General features: G+C 44.1%; 1 protein-coding gene across 2 annotated transcripts; it reads left to right on the top strand.

Moving 5' to 3' along the window:
• The first annotated feature begins 4,763 nt into the window (after window positions 1-4,763).
• Window positions 4,764-17,910, top strand: LOC146444716 (uncharacterized). 2 transcript variants are annotated; one of them, XM_085059614.1, is made up of 6 exons: window positions 4,765-4,942; window positions 9,474-9,589; window positions 12,096-12,152; window positions 12,961-13,314; window positions 17,193-17,250; window positions 17,603-17,910. In XM_085059614.1, exons 3-6 carry the CDS (start codon window positions 12,116-12,118, stop codon window positions 17,814-17,816), a joined length of 663 nt encoding a protein of 220 aa, XP_084915740.1. In that variant the 5' UTR covers window positions 4,765-4,942; window positions 9,474-9,589; window positions 12,096-12,115; the 3' UTR covers window positions 17,817-17,910. The 2 variants fall into 2 exon arrangements, with proteins under 2 accessions (XP_084915750.1, XP_084915740.1); XM_085059624.1 differs by lacking the exon at window positions 9,474-9,589 and having other exon boundaries at window positions 4,764-4,942.
• The last annotated feature ends 2,101 nt before the right edge of the window (window positions 17,911-20,011 follow it).

The following is a 20,011-nucleotide window of genomic DNA, read 5'->3' as shown; positions in this document are numbered from 1 at the left end:
TTTCTTCATATCATTTCCAGCTGCATCAGAATTCCACAGTCACCAGCTCATTAGCAATATCCAGATCACATTATTCCTCTTCTGAGAGCCTGTCCTGGGTTTCCCCCAAAACTTACAAGGACTAAAATTTCCAATATTTAGGTGAAGTAAACTACCACATTCTCCTAAACTAAGTTTCTCTGGTATTCTTTCATGCATTTGCACATTACTATCCAATTTCTTTCATCAAATTTCGAAAATGTACTGTTATTCTTTCTTCTCTTTGTTCTTTTTTTTTTTTTACTTTTGTACTTAATGACTTTATATCTGTTGATTACGAGCTGTATCTCTTCTGGGTTTTGTTCAAAGTTTAGAATTAGCCTAAGATATATTAGTCCTGAAAGAGGGTGTGAGAAAGAAGAAGAGCTGGAAGATCTATTTTTTTTTTTGAAAACTGAAAACTCTGGAATTACAAATGACCCTAACTTCTATATTCTTTTCACCAAATTAAAATAATGAAAAAACGCAAAATTTTCTCTCCACGTATACCACATGTCACAACAGGAATTTTGGAGTCAAATATTTCAAGCCAGGAAGCCATAACACTCATCAACTAAGTGACTACCAGCACATGAAATTTCTAGCATCATCCACTGGAAAGACAAAAGCTCAGATGTGCTTTGCACCATCACCAAATGAGATCAGCTCCGCCTGATGGACTGTCCTTAAGAGACAGGCACTGGACTTGACAACCAGCCCATGAAAAATGAAGAGGTGTGATTTATTCAAAGGACCAAATATCTCACAGAAATGGGCAGGGGGAAGGGAGGAAAATGCAGGAGGGGAGAGGGGTCAGAAGCAGTCCAAAACTTGTGCAGGCAGCATAAAAACAACCAAAGTGTTACTACTCTGAGAACTTGGTCATAAAGTTTAATGGCTTGTTATCTATACAAAACCTTCAGCAACACAATAAGAAGTGCCTGTTTTCCCTCACTTCACATCTTTACTGATGAATGCTTTCTTTTCTCTCTGTCTCTCTCTCCATTTTAATCTAAACAATATATCTGGTTTGAGCACGACTATAAAGCAGACTCTTAGCAGGGACAGAGGTGTGTGCCAACTGGAAACAGCCCCACTCCCATCCTTTCCCAAGGTCATTCCCCACTAGCCACACCTGAGGACAGCAAGCCTGCAGTGCTGTGATCAGCCAAGAACGTGCACCAAGGGTAGCAAACAGACAGCATGCCCCAGTAGATTGCTGGGTTGTGCTTGCATGCAGCAGGATTTCAAGTCTTTGAGGTGTTGTCAAACATTGTTTTCCTTCAAGACATTTATTAACACTAGATTATAGAGTTCCCTGAGAGATTTGCATGAAGGACATTGTGAGACTGACTGACAGACTGATGGGATAAAGATGTCAGGAAAACATTCAAAATTTAGTTTTGGTAAAAGTCAAGGAAAGTAAGTGCAAAGCCTTCCAAATCTTGCTGCAAATAGGCTTTCCCACAGATTTAATGGGGAAAATAAATGTGCAAATTCCAAGAGACCCTACTTTGAATCACATTAGTGATTTGAGATGCTTCATCATTCTCTACATCATATGAACTGCAGACTTTTGATTTCCCAGACTCTGCTAATAACAAGCCCTGTAATTAAGTATCTGTCCTTTGCAATCAGCACTACAGCTTTCTGTTCTTAGAAGAAAAATTGTAGGGTGGGAGAACCACTCAAGAGCATAAGAAATCTGTCACTGGTGTGGTGTGGCTGGCTAATGGTTTCAAAAATGTTATTAGGCATGTAGCATGCTAATAAAAATGTTCTTGCTCATTTGCCTGTCTGATTGAACCCACACAAGTTTTGGGTGCAAGCTCATTTTCTCAGACTGCAGTAGTTAAGTAAGAGATTTCTTCTGATTTCCTCCTCCCCTGTAGCCATGAGCCATTTGCCTGGATGACTGGCCACAGACTGCTTATGCTCGTTAGGCAAAATTTGCTTTTTAAGTTTGATACAGCAAGATGATATAGAAAGGCCTGATGGAGAGATGCTGCCTAGGGATTTACCCTCCTATTTTACCCTGGTTTTTATTTTGCCCGTGCAGATTGTTGGTTTTTGTTTTTTGTCTTGAAATGAAGAGCCCAAGCATGTCAGCAGGCAAGAATCAGACTGTTACTTGACTGTCTTGGAAAGCTTTGAGAGGCAGCAACAAGGAGGCTTCAGTGTAAAACCTTGGCCTGTTGAAGTCACGACATCAAGTGTGTGAGGGATTTTACATCCAAAGGTAGACATATTTTGCCCACCTTATCACAGCCATCAGAAGCAAAAGAGCAAAAATAAATCTGATTGCACTGACTAGAGCAAGGGAAAAGTCTGCTGCTCACTGTATTGCACTGTTGAGATCACAGCAACTCCACAAGCCATTCTGGTGGAGTTCCTCTGGACCCCACTTTATGTCTGGAGAAGTACATTTCCCCACCAAGTTGTCTCTGACTACATTTTAAAATTTAATATAATGCCAGTGCATCCCATTCTTCACTCCAGCAAAGCTGCCTTTGGAGAAAACAATGACAGCTCTCAGACATAATCTTCTGCCCAGTACTTACCCGAGAGTCTCTTCATCTCTGAGGTTTCCAAAGCCAGGAGGGTAATTTTCAGGGACACACGTATTAAAATTAATGCTAAATCAAAAGGACTGCATGCTGCGGGGCTTGATTGGATCTGGACAAAGAATGTCGCTTTCTGAAGTCAACCTGCACGTAGATCATTTTTTTTCACCACCTAATCATGATTTTGAGAACGTAAATCATGCGAATTGCAATGAGCAGGGTTGATGAATGTGCGCCACAGGAGCTCCAACTTCAATCCCCTTACCAGAGGTTACCACTGGAGAAAGTCCCTTCCCTAGGGCTTCATTTCTACTGCCTGGCACATTCCTCAGCCACACTCTTTTGAGGGAGATGAGAGCTACACCACCTTTGCTTCTGTTTTGCCTATAAGCTGTCTCTGCTTTTAACTGGAAAATGAAGCCCAGTAAGTGTCTATAAAGGCTTCCTGCATTTTTTTTCCATTCACTTACCACCAGGCTCTTAATAATTGGATATGAAGCAAAAATCCTCAGGAGCACAAGAGTGAAGTCTGCAAGTGCACAGGAATTCAGTCCTCTCAATATTTATGTTTAGCATTAAATACTTAATGCAAAAACAATGACTTTGACTCCTGAGGCCTTCCCTCTCTTATCTCAAAAACTGTTCATACACATGCTTCGGGATCCCTATGCAAATATAAAAAGGGGATTAAGTTGTACGTGTAGTAAATCCTGTTTTTACATTAAATAGGTAAGAGCTAACAGGGCCTTTGGATTAAAAATAGGTTGCTGTTTGCTGAGCAGACTAAAGTATTCTTTCCTCTGGCTGCCCTGCCATGCAGGAATTGACTTTTTCCTGGTGAGAAATTAAAGTGAATTATAAAATCTATAGTATATTAGAGGTATGTGCTGTACAATAAACGATTTTGATTTAAATAACTGTATAATAGGGAATGTCCCCTGCCTCCACAAAACCATTCATTGTTTTGCAATGGGAATCTGTGCCCCAGCCCATGCATGACAGTACCATAGCACAGGAAACTTCCATGCCCCTGGGGAATATTGGGCACCCAAGGTGAATGTTGATATCACAACTGTCCAAAGAGGAGGTGAGCACTGCCCCTGAGAACAGGCATCAGCTTTGACCATCATCTGGAGCTTTCTCTGCACCCTTTGCAGCAGGAGCCAGGAGGAGGAAAACTCCTCCAGTTCCACCAGATCAATTGTTACTTTGGGACCACACATGAAACACACTGGCATTTTGGTTCAGCTTTTATGGCTTGTCTCATGATGAGGAAAATCAGGCTGCAGTGTTGAGCTGAAGGACACATAAAGCAGAGGGCTCTGCAGTCAGCTGCAGGACCACTGACCAGGTCATGTGGTTTTTTGTTTCACCTGTTGTCATTTGTCCCCTTAGAACATTTAAAAAACCACCAAAACAGTGCCAAGCATGAGGCAAATTCCTCTCTCTGAGACTTGTCTACAATGGACTTAGTCACCAGAGTGGAAAATACCCCATGGAGTCTGATGGAGGGATTTAAAGGAACTGACTGCAGAGGGTCAAGCACAGCTGGAGGCAGCAGAGACAGAGCCACAACTTCCTGACAGCACCAGTACATCTCACAGCTGGACTCAGGCAAGCATTCCCTTTAAACCTGGCTTTACCTCCAAGAAATCTCTGAGTGAAATGTAAAAGCAGTTTTTGCCCAAGTCATTAGCCTTTGCAACTTCCCCAAGCCCTTTCAGCTCACACACTCAGCTGCCAGAATAAGCAGAAACCTTACTTCACTTTTGGATGGTGAGAAAAAAAGGTACATAATATAAAAGACCTAAACCCAAGAAGCTGGAGAGCCCTTTGTGAGGACAGCAGGGGTTGCTAATACACTGCATGCCCCAGCACTGGCAGGTGATGGGATGAGGATGTTGGTGTGCTGTGGCCCATGGGGGCAGCTTGTGACAAAGAAGGCTCAAGGTGCAGTACACAGCAAGAAAGAACAGCAAGGGACACTGGGGTGGAACCTGTCCACCATGACAAATCCCTTTCCCCTCCATTCCCAAGCCCTGGCCAAGCTCCCACAGCCCCACCAAAATGCCCAGGAAGGGCTGCAATCTAGCAGGAGCCCCCATGTCCCTGACTGGGGACATGTGGAGTGGCAACATGGGAACTATGGCAACAGAATCCCCATAGAATCCAAACAGAACCCCAATGGATCCCCCATGGAACACGGAGGGGCCAACAGCCCAGCAGAACAGTGACAAGAAGAGTCCCAACAACACCCAGGGACACTGAGGATCAAGAAGGCGTTCCAGGCACCTCCCAGACAGCAGATCTCTGCTGGTTTCTTGTGGCAGAGAGTCTCCTGGATATTCCTGCCCAAAGAGGTAATTCTGTTCTGGGACACCTGTGATGATGGGGACAGAGCGTTTTTGTGGCTATCAGATGCTGCTTTGCCATTTATCCTCATGTTTCCTCCTTTAACCCAATTTTGCTGTTCTCCTTCCCTGTTTTCTCTTCTGATGGAAAAAATCCACCCTATATGGAAGTTAGGGAGCAAGGAGGAGAAGGATGCTGCAGGATGCCCCAAGGGCAATTGCCTTCCCTGCAGCAGGCAGAGGTAGAGACACAAGAATGGGTGATGGGAATTAGAGAGATACAGAGCCAGTCTCCCCCCTCAGCCCTCCAGCCACCCCTGAGATCAGACTTTCCTGAGATGTAGAAGCAACAGTTGACCAGATCATACTATAGCATACCTTCATAAAAATTGAAAACAAAAACAGAAAATAAAGAAAAACTTTCTTAAATAAGTGTTGAGCCAATCCTCAGGAGAGCTAGAGTCAGTGCACCGTCTGCCCACTCCACTCTGACTGCAGATACTGCTGCAGACCCTCGGGTTGGCAGACCCTAGAATGGCATATGGGGACAACACATCCTGGCAGGTAGCTTCTTGCAAGGTGCCTATGGCATGGGCAAGAGGTTTTTAAGGCATCTGGTAGGACTGTGTCTCAGCAGGGTTGGTGCTAACAGCATTGTGCCTTGGCTTCTTTCTCATTCTCTGTGTTCATAAACAATATTAATATTCCTTTACCTCTTTATTTTCTTCATCATAAATTTCTACTTCAGAACTTGTAGTTTTAATGGACAATTCTGTGAGTACACGTATTTTTACCCTAGACTTACCATAACATCTAGATTTTTAGATGTGAAGCATAAATAAGAGGCTCAGTTGAATAGCATGAGAATAGTCTATTCTGTCTGGGGAAGGAGGAGACACCAGAGAGCCTTTCAGCTCTCTCTCAGTACAACTGGCTCAGTATAATTGTGATTTATAAACCTACAGCAGTTGTAGTTACCAGCTATCACTGCAAATTTACACCACTGGTGTTTGACTGGATGTGCTGTGACTATGACCTTTAGTTCTATATTTAGGGGCCAATGGATTGGTTATACATTATTCTCCACCTCCAAGAAATGCTGTTCTCACCTCTGCTAAAATATTTGGCTTTTGCAGAGGGCAGGACAAAAGGCAGTGAAGCCTGGGCTTCCTTTTTGCAGTGCAGGACACGAAGTAAGACTGTCCTGCCAAAAGGCCTTTGTGTGGATGAGAGGATCAAGTCCTGGGAGCAAAAATGAGGAAAAATGTTTCTACCTGCAGTTTGCTGCAGTGTTAGAAATCAAAACCGCAGCCAGCAGTAACTTCAGCTCTGTGTAACCCAGAGCCAAACTCAATAAATCCCTGGCCTTGCTGTCAGATGAGTCCTTTACTCTTCCAGAGCAGGAAAGAGACAGAACCACTGGCAGTTAATCGGGGATTTCTGTACTTTCAGACAGTCTGACTTCAGACCACTTCTTGTCTCTCCCGCCACAAGTCCCAGTACAAGCACTAAAAACCATGATTTGTGGCTGGAGCTGCTTTGCTTTACTGTGTGGTATAATCACTGTTCTCTTGAAGTGCCAGGCTTTCTGAGGAGCATTCAGGGACTGTAGCTCCTCAGCTGTGTGTACAGTGGGAGTCTTGCCTGCTCCACGGCCCAGGCAATGGCATCTGCCAAAGTCACATTTTAAATCCCAACATTAGAGCTTGGTAGTCTGATTCTGCATATCCCTCTTGAGCTGTTTACACTTATATCTTACAAATGTATTTTTTTCTGACTTACCAGAATAAATGGGTTCCATTCTTAATTGTGGGTGTTCCTGGTTGCAAGCAGAGGCAGCTGGTTCTCATCCCTGCACCTGCAGAACTTTATGATCTTTATAACCTTGAGGCTGTGTGAATTCTCTGGGGCCTGGATCATCACAGATTTGCCGTATACTTCTGTAATTCTTTAAGCCTACTAATGGCCACTGCATGTTACAGAGAGGTAATCAGCCACTCAGCTGGAGCCAATGTCACTTCTATGGTGAGATCCAGGCTTTTGGATGCAGCCCTTCAAATGGAAAGACACTGCTGAGATGAGTATTACTGGCTCTGCTGGTGCTTATAGGACTGGTAGGATGCAACAGGCATAAGGGCTGCACAACAGGAAACCACTCAAGAGTCTTCTGTGTGATTTATAGTGACCAATTGCTTTCCAAACATCTTTGAAAGTGCAAAGTACAGGAACAGAGTTATTTTAGGAGATTGTTTTCTCTGCAAAATAGTGGTTACAACTTAGAATTTGGAGACCTACTCAGGACACAGCTGGAATGGTAAAAATAGATGAAACAACCTGCTTGCTTTTAATAGGCTTTTTTGGCAATTAAAGTCCATAAATGTTTTAGTTGTTGTTTTGTTTTTCTCTTTTTTTTTTGAGAGATATATATTCCATTGCATGATGTTATTTATGTGAATGTATATAATGTGTATAATAATAACATCAGTACTCTGTGTATAATGTGCACACTGTAAGGAAAGTAGCCAGCTACCCTCTTTGAGACTGGAAATATTTTCATACCTACATGTATATATGCACAAACATATCTGCTTTTTTAGCATGTAAGGAGGTGTGGAGCTCACCACCCCAACCTGCCCTTGGTGGGTGGTGTGAAGCTGTAGCTCTGAGCATCACAGCACCCATGGTGCCAGCAGATCTCTCTGCCCCAATAAATAGGGAGACTGCAGTGATGCTTTCCTGGAGTCCCCAGTCCCTCCTGGGCTGTGGGTCTGACAGCTCCTGATATCAGCCATTGCACTGGAAAGTCCTGCCAGAATGTCACATCTAAACAAAGTCAAGGCACTGTGCATGCCTTTCATTGCAGTGGACTCTAAACTGGGAGATTATAAATCCCATAGGACCAAGCAGGTATTACTTGGAGGGAAAGATTCCCTCTACAAGCACAAATATCTTGAAGATAGAAATGGAAAGCAGAGGCTGACTGAACTCATATTTACACAGTATTCTCTCCAGACCCACTCTGGTGCAGAAATTCCACTGCAATGTCTGTGTATGGAAGTCTGTCTAGCCTTGTGTACCTAGCACTCCTCTACCTTTTGGCATATGTGCAGGGAGCTTACAACTGGAATTAATCTTGATGATGTTTTGCAGTATTACACAAAGTTTAATTCTCATTTGATGGCATTGCACTCTCTGTCTGCTCCCTCTGCCTGGGGAGTTACAGATGTGCAAATAAAACCATTTCCCCTGAGATGATCCTAAGGGAAGGTGTTGTCTCTTTTGCAGCACCCAGCAGAGCTGCCTGGGATACTGGGTCCCACCAGTTGCTGTCAGTGGAAGAGCTTGGCAATGTTTTCCTGGCCATCCTTGCCCCCAGTGGGGGATGCCAACCCAAGGAACGGGGTCGTAGAAAGGGTGAAGCCAGCTTGATTCTTGGCGGGGGATGATGGGAGAGCTCAGAGTAAAGAAAACAATGCTCTGATGGTCAGGCTGGCAGTTATGATGGGAATACCCATGTGGGGCTGGGCAGCTCGATTCACCAGCCCCACTTTATCCAGGGAAGTGCAACAGGATGGGGATTCCAGGAGGTGCTGCTGTGACCTCCTATGAACATATCCAGCCTGGCTGTGTCTGAGAGCACTGGGGGGGAGGGGTGGGGGCGGGGGGGCTGTGAGATGGGGCATGACAGCAAGAGCTAAAGAAATATCGGGGTAACAGTGCCAGGGAGGCAATTCCACTGTTATTAACACAAACACAGCCATCTCTCTGCCTTTGTCTCCAGATGAATCAGAGGAAATTGCCTCCCAAGCCCTTCGCCTTCCAGCTACTTCAGCTGTGTTTTGTTTCTCTAAGATTCAAACATTCTGACTAGATTTCAGCATATTATTATGAGAACAGAAGAGCTATAGAGAAAGTGAAGCTTCACAGAGGAAATAGCCAGTAAATGTTGCTTTGAATTCTCTTGCTTTTTATAGCAAGCTCTGATGTCAGGGACAGATATGGCTTTGGAGAAGATGTGTTGCAGTGCTGCAGATGTGTTTGTGAATGCTGAGTGATGATCTCCCGTGATATTGCAATGGGCAGCTTACCATCATCTATGAGATTTTTAAGCCTGCCATTTTGATGTAACTGATTCTCCTATTTAATATCAGTCCCCATGAACTATGAGCTTACAAAAGCAAGAGCACTCTTCTTTGTGTGGCGATCCTATCTGACCAGATTAGCAAAACGTTCTATTTGCATTTTGCAAAAATCTTGGGCTTTGGAACTAAAATATGCATCAGGTCAAATGAAAAACATGATGGTTTGATATCAAAATCCCAGAATGGCTCATGATGGAGAGGGTGAGGCAAATTTCCAAAGAAGGAATATTTAACTTTGGCACATTCAAAATGTGGCATTCCATCCCTCTAATTTGCCATGGGCTTTTTGTTTCAAACATTTCTTCTGATGAAAAGAAGCATGAAAACAAAAAAAACAAAACAAAAAAAAAACCTCTATATTTAGAATTCAATAAAATACTTCATTTTATCCTCTTCAGTTCCTTTGAAAAGTTCAACACTCAAGTACTGTGTTCCTTCAAACTGTGCGGAAACTGCTGATCCGGGAGTTGTGCAGCTTTGATGTGCCAAGTGCCAAGAGAGGGTACTCTAAAAGGTACAGTAATTCAGATTATTCAGTGGGACAATCCTCACGGGCGTGAAAATTCAGTCTGGCAGGTACAATGCAAGCACAGAGCCAGAAACTGCCTGTCCTAAAGGCTTTACCCTCCTGATCTCTGATTCCCATAGGGTCAGATATATGTTTCTGTGTGAAGTGACACAGAGAGAATGGGGTAATCCATTCAAAACATTATTCCACCACTGGAAGAGTAGTTCTCCACACTTCTTGTATGAGGTGATTTTTCTCTTTTGTTTTGGGGAAAGTCAGGATAGGAAGGGTGACAAGACAACATACACAAGCCATATCTGAAGGATGAGATTATGCCTGTGGGCACTGCTGCTGCTGCTGCTGCATGGGGTCAGGCAGGGAGCTAAGCCCACATGTTCATGGCTCATGCTCTTCCACCAGGTTTGAGAAATGCTCACCTCACTTGTACTTTCATTTATTCCAATTCCCCATTTTCAAGGCTGCAAGAGAAAAATTTTTAAAAGCCTTACAAATAATACATTATAAAACATCCTTTAAAACATTCATGAAAGAGGAAGAGTTCAAGGAGAGCAGTGAGTGCTAAGCAATGGTGGTGCACAGGGACACACCTGGGTGACACACTGTGCACAGACACACAAGGCCAGGACAGCTCTTGCCATGGAGGCATTGTGAAAGTGGCACCAGCTCACCTCAGAGCAGCCTCTGAGCTTGCCCAGATCCATGCATTGCAATTCCAGGGAAATGGCAATTACATGGAATTGCAGCAGGAGAATGCAGGTGATCCTGAGCTGTGGCCAAAACAGCCAGATTAGACTTGACTTTCAAACACTTGGTGGAGAAATACGATTATCACCCTCTGCTTGGCACCAGTGAGGAACATCAGGAATGCTCTATCCCCTCTGGGGCTCCCCAGTACAAGAGACAATGTACTGGAGCAAAAACTTACCAAGACATGTAGAGGCTGGAGTTTATGAGGAGGTTGAGAGAAGTGGGACTGCTCAGCTTGGAGGAGAAAACACTCAAGTACCTCTCACTGCTGCCTGAAGATGCCAAATGAGAGGGTAAGGATGAGACAAACTTCTCAGAGCCGCACCACAGTGGGATAAGGGGCTACAGACACACACTGGAGTATGTGATATTCCAATTGGATACTAGCAAAAATATTTTCAGCATGAGGGTGGTTAAATATGGCAGCGGGAAAGTTGGAAAGCCTTTGGAAATAAGACTTGACTAGGCAAAAACCCAAGGACCCTGATCTAGTTGACTTGCTTTGAGGAGAGTCCTGGGCCCTGGTGACCTCCAGAGGCACCTCTCAGCCCTGCTTGCTCTACAGGTCTGTGACCACAAGAACTTGACAGAGGAAGTAGAATGACAGCAGTGCAAAGATCAGCAAAGCTAATAACATAGAGTTGTCTTAAAGTATGAGTAAGAAGCAAAGGTATCTTAAGAACCTGTTACAAGAGAAACAGCAAAATTGTCCATGAAAGGCAGAAATTACATACTTTTCCAAAACTAGTTCCCTGAGGAGATTAAAATCAAGCATTATAATTAGATCACATGATAAGATACTTTGTGTCCCAGCAATGAAGGATGCAGTGTGTTAGACTACCCCTGGTCAAGCTAGGTGCTTTACAATCAGATGTTGACAGCTAACCTAGACCAAACCAGGAGTGAGACAAACCCTGAGGGTCTTTCTGGGTCACTGGCATTAGTTTTCACAAGTGCCTGCATCAGAAGGAAACTTCCAGAAAACTGAAAAAATATTACCCCAAGAGAAGGATAAGAGGAGAATTAAAGGTCATCCTTAATGTGAATCCAACACAGAGTTAGGTAATGTGGCCTTTGCCAGAACAACTCAGTGATTTCTTTTATGAGATGTGTATGTTTGATCGACAAAGGTAGAAGTACTGATACCTTGTTTGTACATGTGCTTCTCTGTAGCACTTAGGTTCATTGTGTCAGGCACTTGTATTACACAGGTAAACCAGTTCAGCCTTGGGGATTCACATGTGATAACCATGAGGTCTCAGATTTGCAGTCTTCAGTGCACGAGAAATGGTAACAGAGGACCATTGCCAGAGCATCTCAGAAACAGCCCTGGCTGGGACCTTGCCTGAGCAGCATCTTGACCTCAGACAGGGCTGTGCTGGTCCTGCTTGGCCTTTGCCTACTCCCCTCTCAGAAATGGGGAATCCTGGCTGAGGGGTGATGGGCATGTCCCATTGAGAGATCCCAAGGGCAGCTGCAGTGCCTGAGTGCAAGTGTGTCTGTAGGCTCCCACAGTGCTGGCAGAGACCCCTCTACCCAGGGCAATGGAAGGGTTTGGGTCTCCTGCATTGATAAAATGCCTGGAAACAGCCATCTCAGTTTGCAGTCAGACAGAGCAGAGGAGCACCATGCCCAATGGGAATGGACAGGGAGGGGCAGGCCAGGAAAGAAGAGGTTGCAAAGCACTAGTTCTGCCAAACTAACCTTATTATTTTCCCCTCCTTTATCTTTTGACATTAAACAGACTGAGTGGGTGAACGGAAGATGCAGACACAATTAAGCAGATATTGCAAACAGGAGGGTGAGTTGCTTTTTATGGCTAGTTTATGTTTCAGACACACAACTATACAGAATAATGCAATAAGAAAAACCATGCAGTATTTACCCTGGGTTTATTCACTGCAGGTCCTCTGAGAGCTGCTTTTGTTTGTCTTTATTTAATTGGCATGGTCGGATGGCCACCAGCAGGTCCAATTAAACAGATTCAATAGATTCCACTGTACATTTTTATTTTTTTTCTCCATCAGCGTGTAGCAAACCTGTCCAAAATAATTTGTCTGAGTACTAGTAATGAATATAAAGTGCACTCTATTCAGCCTGCACACAGTAAGTTTCAGCTGTACAGCATTTTACAGCCAAAACAAACTGGGTTAATAATGAAATCACTGATGCAATCTTTAGTACAGCCTTAGCAGTGAAGAAGGTAACATAGTGTGTTATGAAGTAAGGTATTTGGTTGCTCAACTTTGAGCATATCTGCAACACAGATAGGCATTACGTCATCCTTTGTAGCTATCTTAAGCTTTGGCCTTAAGTGTTAGGAGGGAACAATTTAAGAAAATCCCACCAATAGGACCTGGGCATGCCCTTAATATCAGGTATTTGTTTAAGTGCTTTGTTGAATTGGAGCCTAGTAGACCCTCTTGAAAAGAAAGTGATTTTCTATCTAATAAGGTTATCTCAGTGTGAACATTTTAACTACATCAATCAATATGTCCATCAGGAGTAAATGACTAATGGGATTTCTCTTTTCTTTCTTTCTTTGTTATGAGAATGATGAATTGGCTTTGCCTGTTGCTAAAGATTCTCATCTCCTTAATGCATTGCAGATATGTTTAATGGACACAAGTTGTCAGGATCTTGCAGTTACCAGTCCCAACAAAAAATATTTCCCCTTCGGATTTGGTCATCATATTCCAGTTCCGCTCTCACAGTGGAAAATTTGAAAAGGCTGGAAGAGGAATATGCAGCTTCTAAAGAGGCCTTCAGACTGCAGAGAGTGAAAGACTACATTGAGCAGACTAATCTTGCTCTCTTCAACGAAGAGCCAGCTAGGAGAACAAGCGGAGATTTTGTCTGTGATGCAGAGCCTGAAGGAGCCTCCTCATCCCTTCCTGCAAAACAAGCAAAAATTACAATTGAATTTCCTGAAAGACCTCTGAAGAAAGAAGAGATATTAGCAGGTATTTTTTAGCAATCTGTTACAGGGAAGGCAAGAGAATAAGTCAGCTGTTCCAGAGCATTTCTACATTTCTGTCTGCATATCACAGAACCATAGAATAAACCATCATAGGATGGTTTGAGTTGGAAGGGACCTTATAGATCATCTATTTCCAACATCCCTGCCATGGGCAAGGACACCTTCCACCAGGCCAGGTTGCTCACAGCTCAATCCAACCTGGCCTTGAACACTCTCAGGGATGGGGCATTGACATCATCTCTGGGCAGCCTGTGCCAATGTCTCACCACCATCACAGTAAAGCATTTCCTCCCAACATCTAATCTAAATCTTCCCTCTTTCAATTTAAAACCATTCCCCCTTGTCCTGTCACTGTCTGTCCATGTAAAAAGTCACTCTCCATCTTTTTTTAAGCCTCTTTTAAGTACTGAAAGGCTTCTAGTGATGTCTCCCTGGACCCTTCTCTTCATACTGAACTCCAACTCTCTCAGCATGTCTTCATAGGAGAGGTGCTCCACCACTCTGGTCATCTTCATGGCTCTCCTCTGGCCTCAATCCAGCAAATCCACGTCTTTCTTGGGTTAAGGTCCCCACAGCTGGACACAGTACTCCAGGTGGGGTCTCACAAGGACAGATTAGAGGGTCAAAATCACCTCCCTCAGCCTGCTGGTCCCATGCCTTTTGGTGCAGCCCAGATTGCAGTTGTCTTTCTGGGCTGCAGGAGTACATCACCAGGTCATGTCCAGCTTTGCATCCACCAGAAGGAGCCTCCAAGTTCTCCTCCACATGGGCTGCTCTCAGTGAGCTCTTCCCCCAGTCTGTACTCATGTCTGGGGTTGCCCCAACCCAGTTGGATCACCTTGCACTTCGACTTGAACTTCAGGAAGCTCTCATGGACCCACTTCTCAAGCTTATCCGAGCTCCTCTGGATGGTATCTCAGCCTTTTGTTGTGTCAGCTGCACTGCTCAGCTTTGTTTCCATCTGCAAACTTGCTGAGACTCACTGTGTCATTGATGAAGGTATCAAAGAGCACCAGCTCCCAAAAGAGAGCCCTGAGGAGCACCACTCATCACCACCCTCCTTTTGCACTTAGAGACATTTACCACAACTCTGGCTGGTGGTAAATCCAGCCAATTCCTTACCCACTGAATAGTTCACCCTTCAAACCCATGCTTCTCCAAATTGGAGAGAAGAATGTTATCTGTGACCATGTCAAAGGCCTCAGTCAGTCTTCCCTAGCTGAGTGTTGCAGTCACTCCATCATATGGTGAAAGATGAGAGACTGGACACCTAAAATTTGGATGGATTGTGAGGAGCAACATATGCCTGCCCTTCTCTGCCTGCAAGTGAGGCCTGCATTTGTGTAGACTGCTGGGCTGGTTTGTACCACATTTTGGGAAAAAACACTGAGCTGTGAGAGCACAATAAGGAGCACCAGCATCCAGATCTTAATCACAGCCGTGGAGAGAGCTCACCACAAATGCAAAATACTAACCCGGAATGAAAGGAAAATCATAATTAAACCAAGTAAGAGTTTAAACACAAAACCCCACCCATCCATTTTAGGAGCATCCGTTTTCATTTTTTCTGGATCGGAGTTGCTGTGTTGCATGTAAATGCCAGCAAATTAATATTAGACTGATATCTCTCCCACAGGATTCCACAGGTTCTGTTTACTTTGGATAGATAGATAAATACATAGACAGGTAGATAGATACAGATAGATTTATACACCCTGCTTTTAATTTACCGCTCATTAAGTAATCCAGCCAATATTTGAAGGCAGCTAGCAGGGGCAAAAATATAGTCAATATGTGGAAAAAAAGCCCCTCTAAGTTATAGGAGATAAACTTCCTCTTTTGAGGAATTAAGGAATTAATTGTCCTATTTTGGTTCTGGCTGCCTGTGGTGATGCTACTTGCAAGCCAGGATGTGACTTGTGGCTGCATGCAGGACAGGGTCACAGCTGTCCCCTGTGAGTGGATGAGGAAGGGACAAGTAGCTTTCCATCAAAAGCTACTGGAAGGGGACAGCACAGCAACCCTGGTGAAGAGCAGCTGGTTGTCTGCACAGGGAGACTTTGCTGACTTTCAGCCACATGGGCTGGATCACAAACTGGGGTCCAAGTGGGACAACTGGGCCTTATTCTAAGTCTAAACCATTTTTGGGGGGAAAGATTGGAATTTTCCATTAATTCGTCTTTGAACATGGTATGAGCAGGGATTCCACTTGCTATGGGAGAGCCCCTGGCACAGCCTGCTTTGGCACAGTCAGAAATGCACAGCCAGCATGAAAGAGCCAGGCTATTCCTTGAAGTAAAGGGTTACCTATTTCCTAAGGAATTCATGCATTGGTCCTCCTCAGGGGTTTTCAACAGACATGTTTTCTGCTCACTTTTGCATTTTTCTCAATGCAAATTCGCCAGCTCCTAAGAATGAGAAAAACAAACTGTTCACACACGTAGGGTTAATTTTTTAAAGAGCTTTCCATGTGGAAATCAACTATTCTTAACAGGCATATATGTGAGCTGCATCCTTGAGGACAAGTCTATCCTGGCAAGAGGCTGAGAGTCTGAAACAGCCACAAAAGACAGGAAGCAAATGCATGCAGAAACCTCTCTCAGTGCTATCCTAGGCAATCATTTCTTGAATCTGCACATCACAATTAAAATTCAGATGATATATGAAGTTTGTTTCAGCCTGTTTCAGTAGAGAGCTAGTCTGTAGACACAGGAAGATTTACCAAGGAAAGTCAAATATGGGAATGCCTCATTAGGGGCCCAGAGTAAACATTTAATATGTCTTCTGGTTCACAGGGCTTTTTTTGGCTTCTTTGGATCTCTTTTCATTGTTTTTTGTCTTTCATAAGAGTGACTTATGTAATCTGAGCAGGAACCTGCATTTCAGTGCTGTTTCTGGCTCCCTGTCATAGGCATACCTCTCTTTTTTACCATGTGTCTTACCTCTTTATATTTTCTTTTCTGCCATCTCCTCTGCCGCCCTACTGCCCTTCCCAAATGCCTCCTTATCCACCTTCTTTCTCCAAACCCCTGTGCTTCCACAGGCACCTCTCCTCTCTCCCACCACCTTCTGAATATGCCTGCCCTGAATCTCTTCCCTCTGTCCTCTCTGATTTTTTGGAAATAAGACCACTTGGTATGGAGACACTGAGGTAGTTGCCTAAGAGCTGTATTACCTGACAGGGTGGGTGAGACGAGCTGAGATGTACAACCAACCCAGCAGAGGGAGGCTGTAAGAGACCCCAGGCCTGCTGTGCTCAGCACAGAGAGGGAAATGTGCAGCCTCTGGCCACGGAATTAAGGCAAACCTGGAGGAGAAAGGTGCTGCTCTGGCAGCAAACCCATCAGGGCACCACACCTGCCCATATGACATGTTTGGGCCAAAATTACCATTTTGGGTTCACTTCCCATTCTTGTAGCATCATGACCTTCCCACAGAGGGGCACCCCCAGTCCTCTTTGCCCATTGCCCCTGTGCAGCCACAGGGAAGGTGAAAAACCCTATGGGAATATGCCCTTCCAAAGGATCTCTAAAATAAGGAGACCCAAGCTGTTTACAGATGAAACCTGAACAGAAAGGCAAAGTAAATTAGCTTGTAACTCTTGTCTCTTCCTCTGCAAAGCCTGCCCTCGGTCTCCAGCAACTTTTTTTACAGTTCATTTTCAGGAGCTTTTTCTTTGCTCTCCCTCAATTTATTATACCATTAAAACCGATGAGGAAAAATGTTCCTCGTTAAGGTGAGAAGGTTTTATCTGAAATGGCAAGAAATCTCAAGGCAGGAAAAAACCCTTCCAACCTGCTGTTCTACACAAAAAGAGGATCTTTTTCTATTTTTAAAGAAAGCTTTTTCTCTCCCCTCCAGCACAAGCGACACATTCTCCATCAGCTCAGCCCACAGGATCTGTGCTGAAGGAATCCAGGTAAGCAGAGTAATTGGTAACATTTTTCTATATAATTCAGTCACGTTAGGCTGTATTTATGCCATACACAGGCAAGCAGCAGGAACAACAAACAACTGGAAATTTACAGCGTGCCTGAGACATTCACAGCCTGGCAGCCTCTGCTGTGCCCCTGCTATTAATAAACTGGGGGTTACGTCTGTCCAAAGGGTTGTCTTTTGGCCCTCAACATCAGCTGTACTAAAAGGGATGCCACCAGCCTCTGCAGAGGGGTTCTTTAATTTTTATTTTTTTTTTTTTTAATTTTGCTAGAGAGATAAATCCTATGCAGCATCTCTCAAATCAACTGAGATGTGTGATTTTTATTTTACAGGCTGCTCTTCCAGCTGGGGACAAAAAATAGGTCTGATTCCCCAGCCACAGTAAATCAGCATAATACCACCCTACCCAGCACCGATGCTGCAGCAGCGACACGGATTTACACCGTCTGGAGATGTGGCTCCCGTCTGCCCCTCCTGTCTGCCCGATGTAAACATATAGACATATCTAATCTCCCTTGCAGAGAGAAGGCAGAGAAAGGAAATTGAATGGAGCTGCTTCTTAAGAGGCAAACAAAGACCAAATTCTTTTTCAGTGTACTTTAAATGTCACTCAGTTCATTAATAACAATCTTTATAGGAATATCCAAATGATGTTTTTACTTTTCCTCTAAAATAAGTTACCACATGTGCTTGGCGCCAAGAGAAACATATAAGTAGCTGTTTTAGGGAAAGAAGTTGCATTGCTACATGAACAGGCTCCAAGGTGTTTTTTGGATTATATTTTATAAATTACATGAATATCAATTGTAAATATATTATATACTTTTAGTATATAAATTTAATTGTTCAGTATTTATATAAACAGCTGTTATGAATTCCTAACTTGCACCCTGAAAGAGTGCAGACTCTATTTCTTCCCCAAATTTTGAAAATGTTATGGACTGAGGTAAAACCTCTGAAAGGAATTCAAGGGAAATCAGTCTTAAAAGTTTCCTGGCTAACAGAAAATCACTACATGAATGCAAGAAAAAAGAGATTTCCTCCCATCTGAAGGTTTATGAGAGGTCACCTTTCAGTCTAGCTCCTCACAGAACAGAGGGGAACAGGGATTTCCATGAGATTTGGGGTTGATACCTGTCCTAGATAACCTGAATATAGCCCTTTACTGGGCTCTACTCCTCATGTCCAAGGCAGAGGTGATGGCATTTTACTACCTCAGCAGAGCTGGTAGAGCAAACACACAATGGAGGTACCAGAGCACCACTCCTCCCCCTATTCCTTATAAGTTTTCATCCACAGATGCATTAATTTGTGTGTGACCAGAATCCTTTACAATTCAAAAGTAACTAATAAGAAAGCAGTGATGTGTAAAGGCCTTGTTGAATTACTAATGGAGATAAATAAAAAATAAACCAATTTAAAAAACACCCCTCACTCCTTACCTTGAACCAGATCACAGTCAAGCCCCAAACACAGTTTGTTCAGTATTGTATTTTCATGATTTTGTGGTTTGTTTTTTTCATTTGCCAAGGCCATAGGTATCTTTAAATTAGTGTATCATGGGGGCTATAAAAAAATTATCCCTACATTACACAGACAACAGTGGCTGGACACCTTAATAGCTCTGCATTGTAGACTCAGAATGATCTTGTACCCTGACTGACAGCTTCAGGTGAGAGAGTGGAAGGGTGTATGGAGAGCCTCAGCTGCTGCTGGACTTGCTGTGGTAAAAGAGGGGTGTCCCAGCAGAGTCCCAGTCCTTGTGGCTGCCCAGGGATACCCTATTGTCAGCTGAATGGGGGTCACTAGTGCCATTTGCAGAACTGTGTAAGCTGAAATCAGCAGGAGGGGGATTTTAGGAGTGATACAACCTCATTTTGTCCTGTGGCAAGGAAAGCAGGGGGACTACAGAAAACTCTGCACAGCTGCTACCAATACTCCTAGTCCCATTCTGGTGTCCTGGCAGCTACTCTTCTCCTCTGTGCTCCTTTCCCCCTGTGCTTTCTCCCCTCTGCTTGCTGCAGACCTAATTCCATAAGGATAAATGCCTTTCATGACCTGTATCCTGAGTTCTGTTCCTCTCAAGTAGGGTACCTTACCAGGTAAGCCATGGCAATACTGAGCCCCTCACCTGACAGCCCAGCAGCTGAAGAGCATCTTCAAGAGTGCTCTGAGGAAATCTGACCCCAGTCCACTCTGTCAAAGAGCAGGGATTAGCTGATTTTGCTGAGATGTCCCCAGAGGGCTGCTCTCCATCACTACCTAAGCTGTGATGCCACAGCTGAGGGGTGGCACCTGCTGAGGTGGGAGGATGCCCAGAGGTGCTCAGCATCTCCAGCCAAAGTGAGCATGGGCTGTCTCAGCCAGCAGAGTGGTCTTGATGGAGAATGGAGGAATATTCCAGTCTTCAGCTCTTTGATTTAGCAGGTCTCCTCAGGCTGACAGTTCCCTCTCTTTTTGCCTGAAAAGGGAAAGTTAATTCACTTGAAATTCACCAGCAGTTTGATGCTGTCAGTCTACCATCAGTGCACAAAACCTCTTCCTCCCTTGCCTGCCTTATGCAGTGCTCAGGTTGTGACTCCTCCTCGACACCAGTAGGACAGGTTTCAAGGCCAGCATCTCATTTTGGGCTAGCACAACTCCTCCACCTTCAGATGTCCAGGTTTCAAAGGACATTTGAGGGCCTTCTGAACCATTCACCAATGTGATTCAAGTCAATCACATTGATTTCTAGGGGTTCA

Source organism: Lichenostomus cassidix, chromosome 1 (genome assembly GCF_008360975.1).
Source record: "Lichenostomus cassidix isolate B80296 chromosome 1, HeHo_3.0, whole genome shotgun sequence".
Taxonomy (NCBI): Eukaryota; Metazoa; Chordata; class Aves; order Passeriformes; family Meliphagidae; genus Lichenostomus; species Lichenostomus cassidix.
Note: the sequence above shows the minus strand (reverse complement) of the source record. Positions and strands in the feature narration are given on the sequence as shown.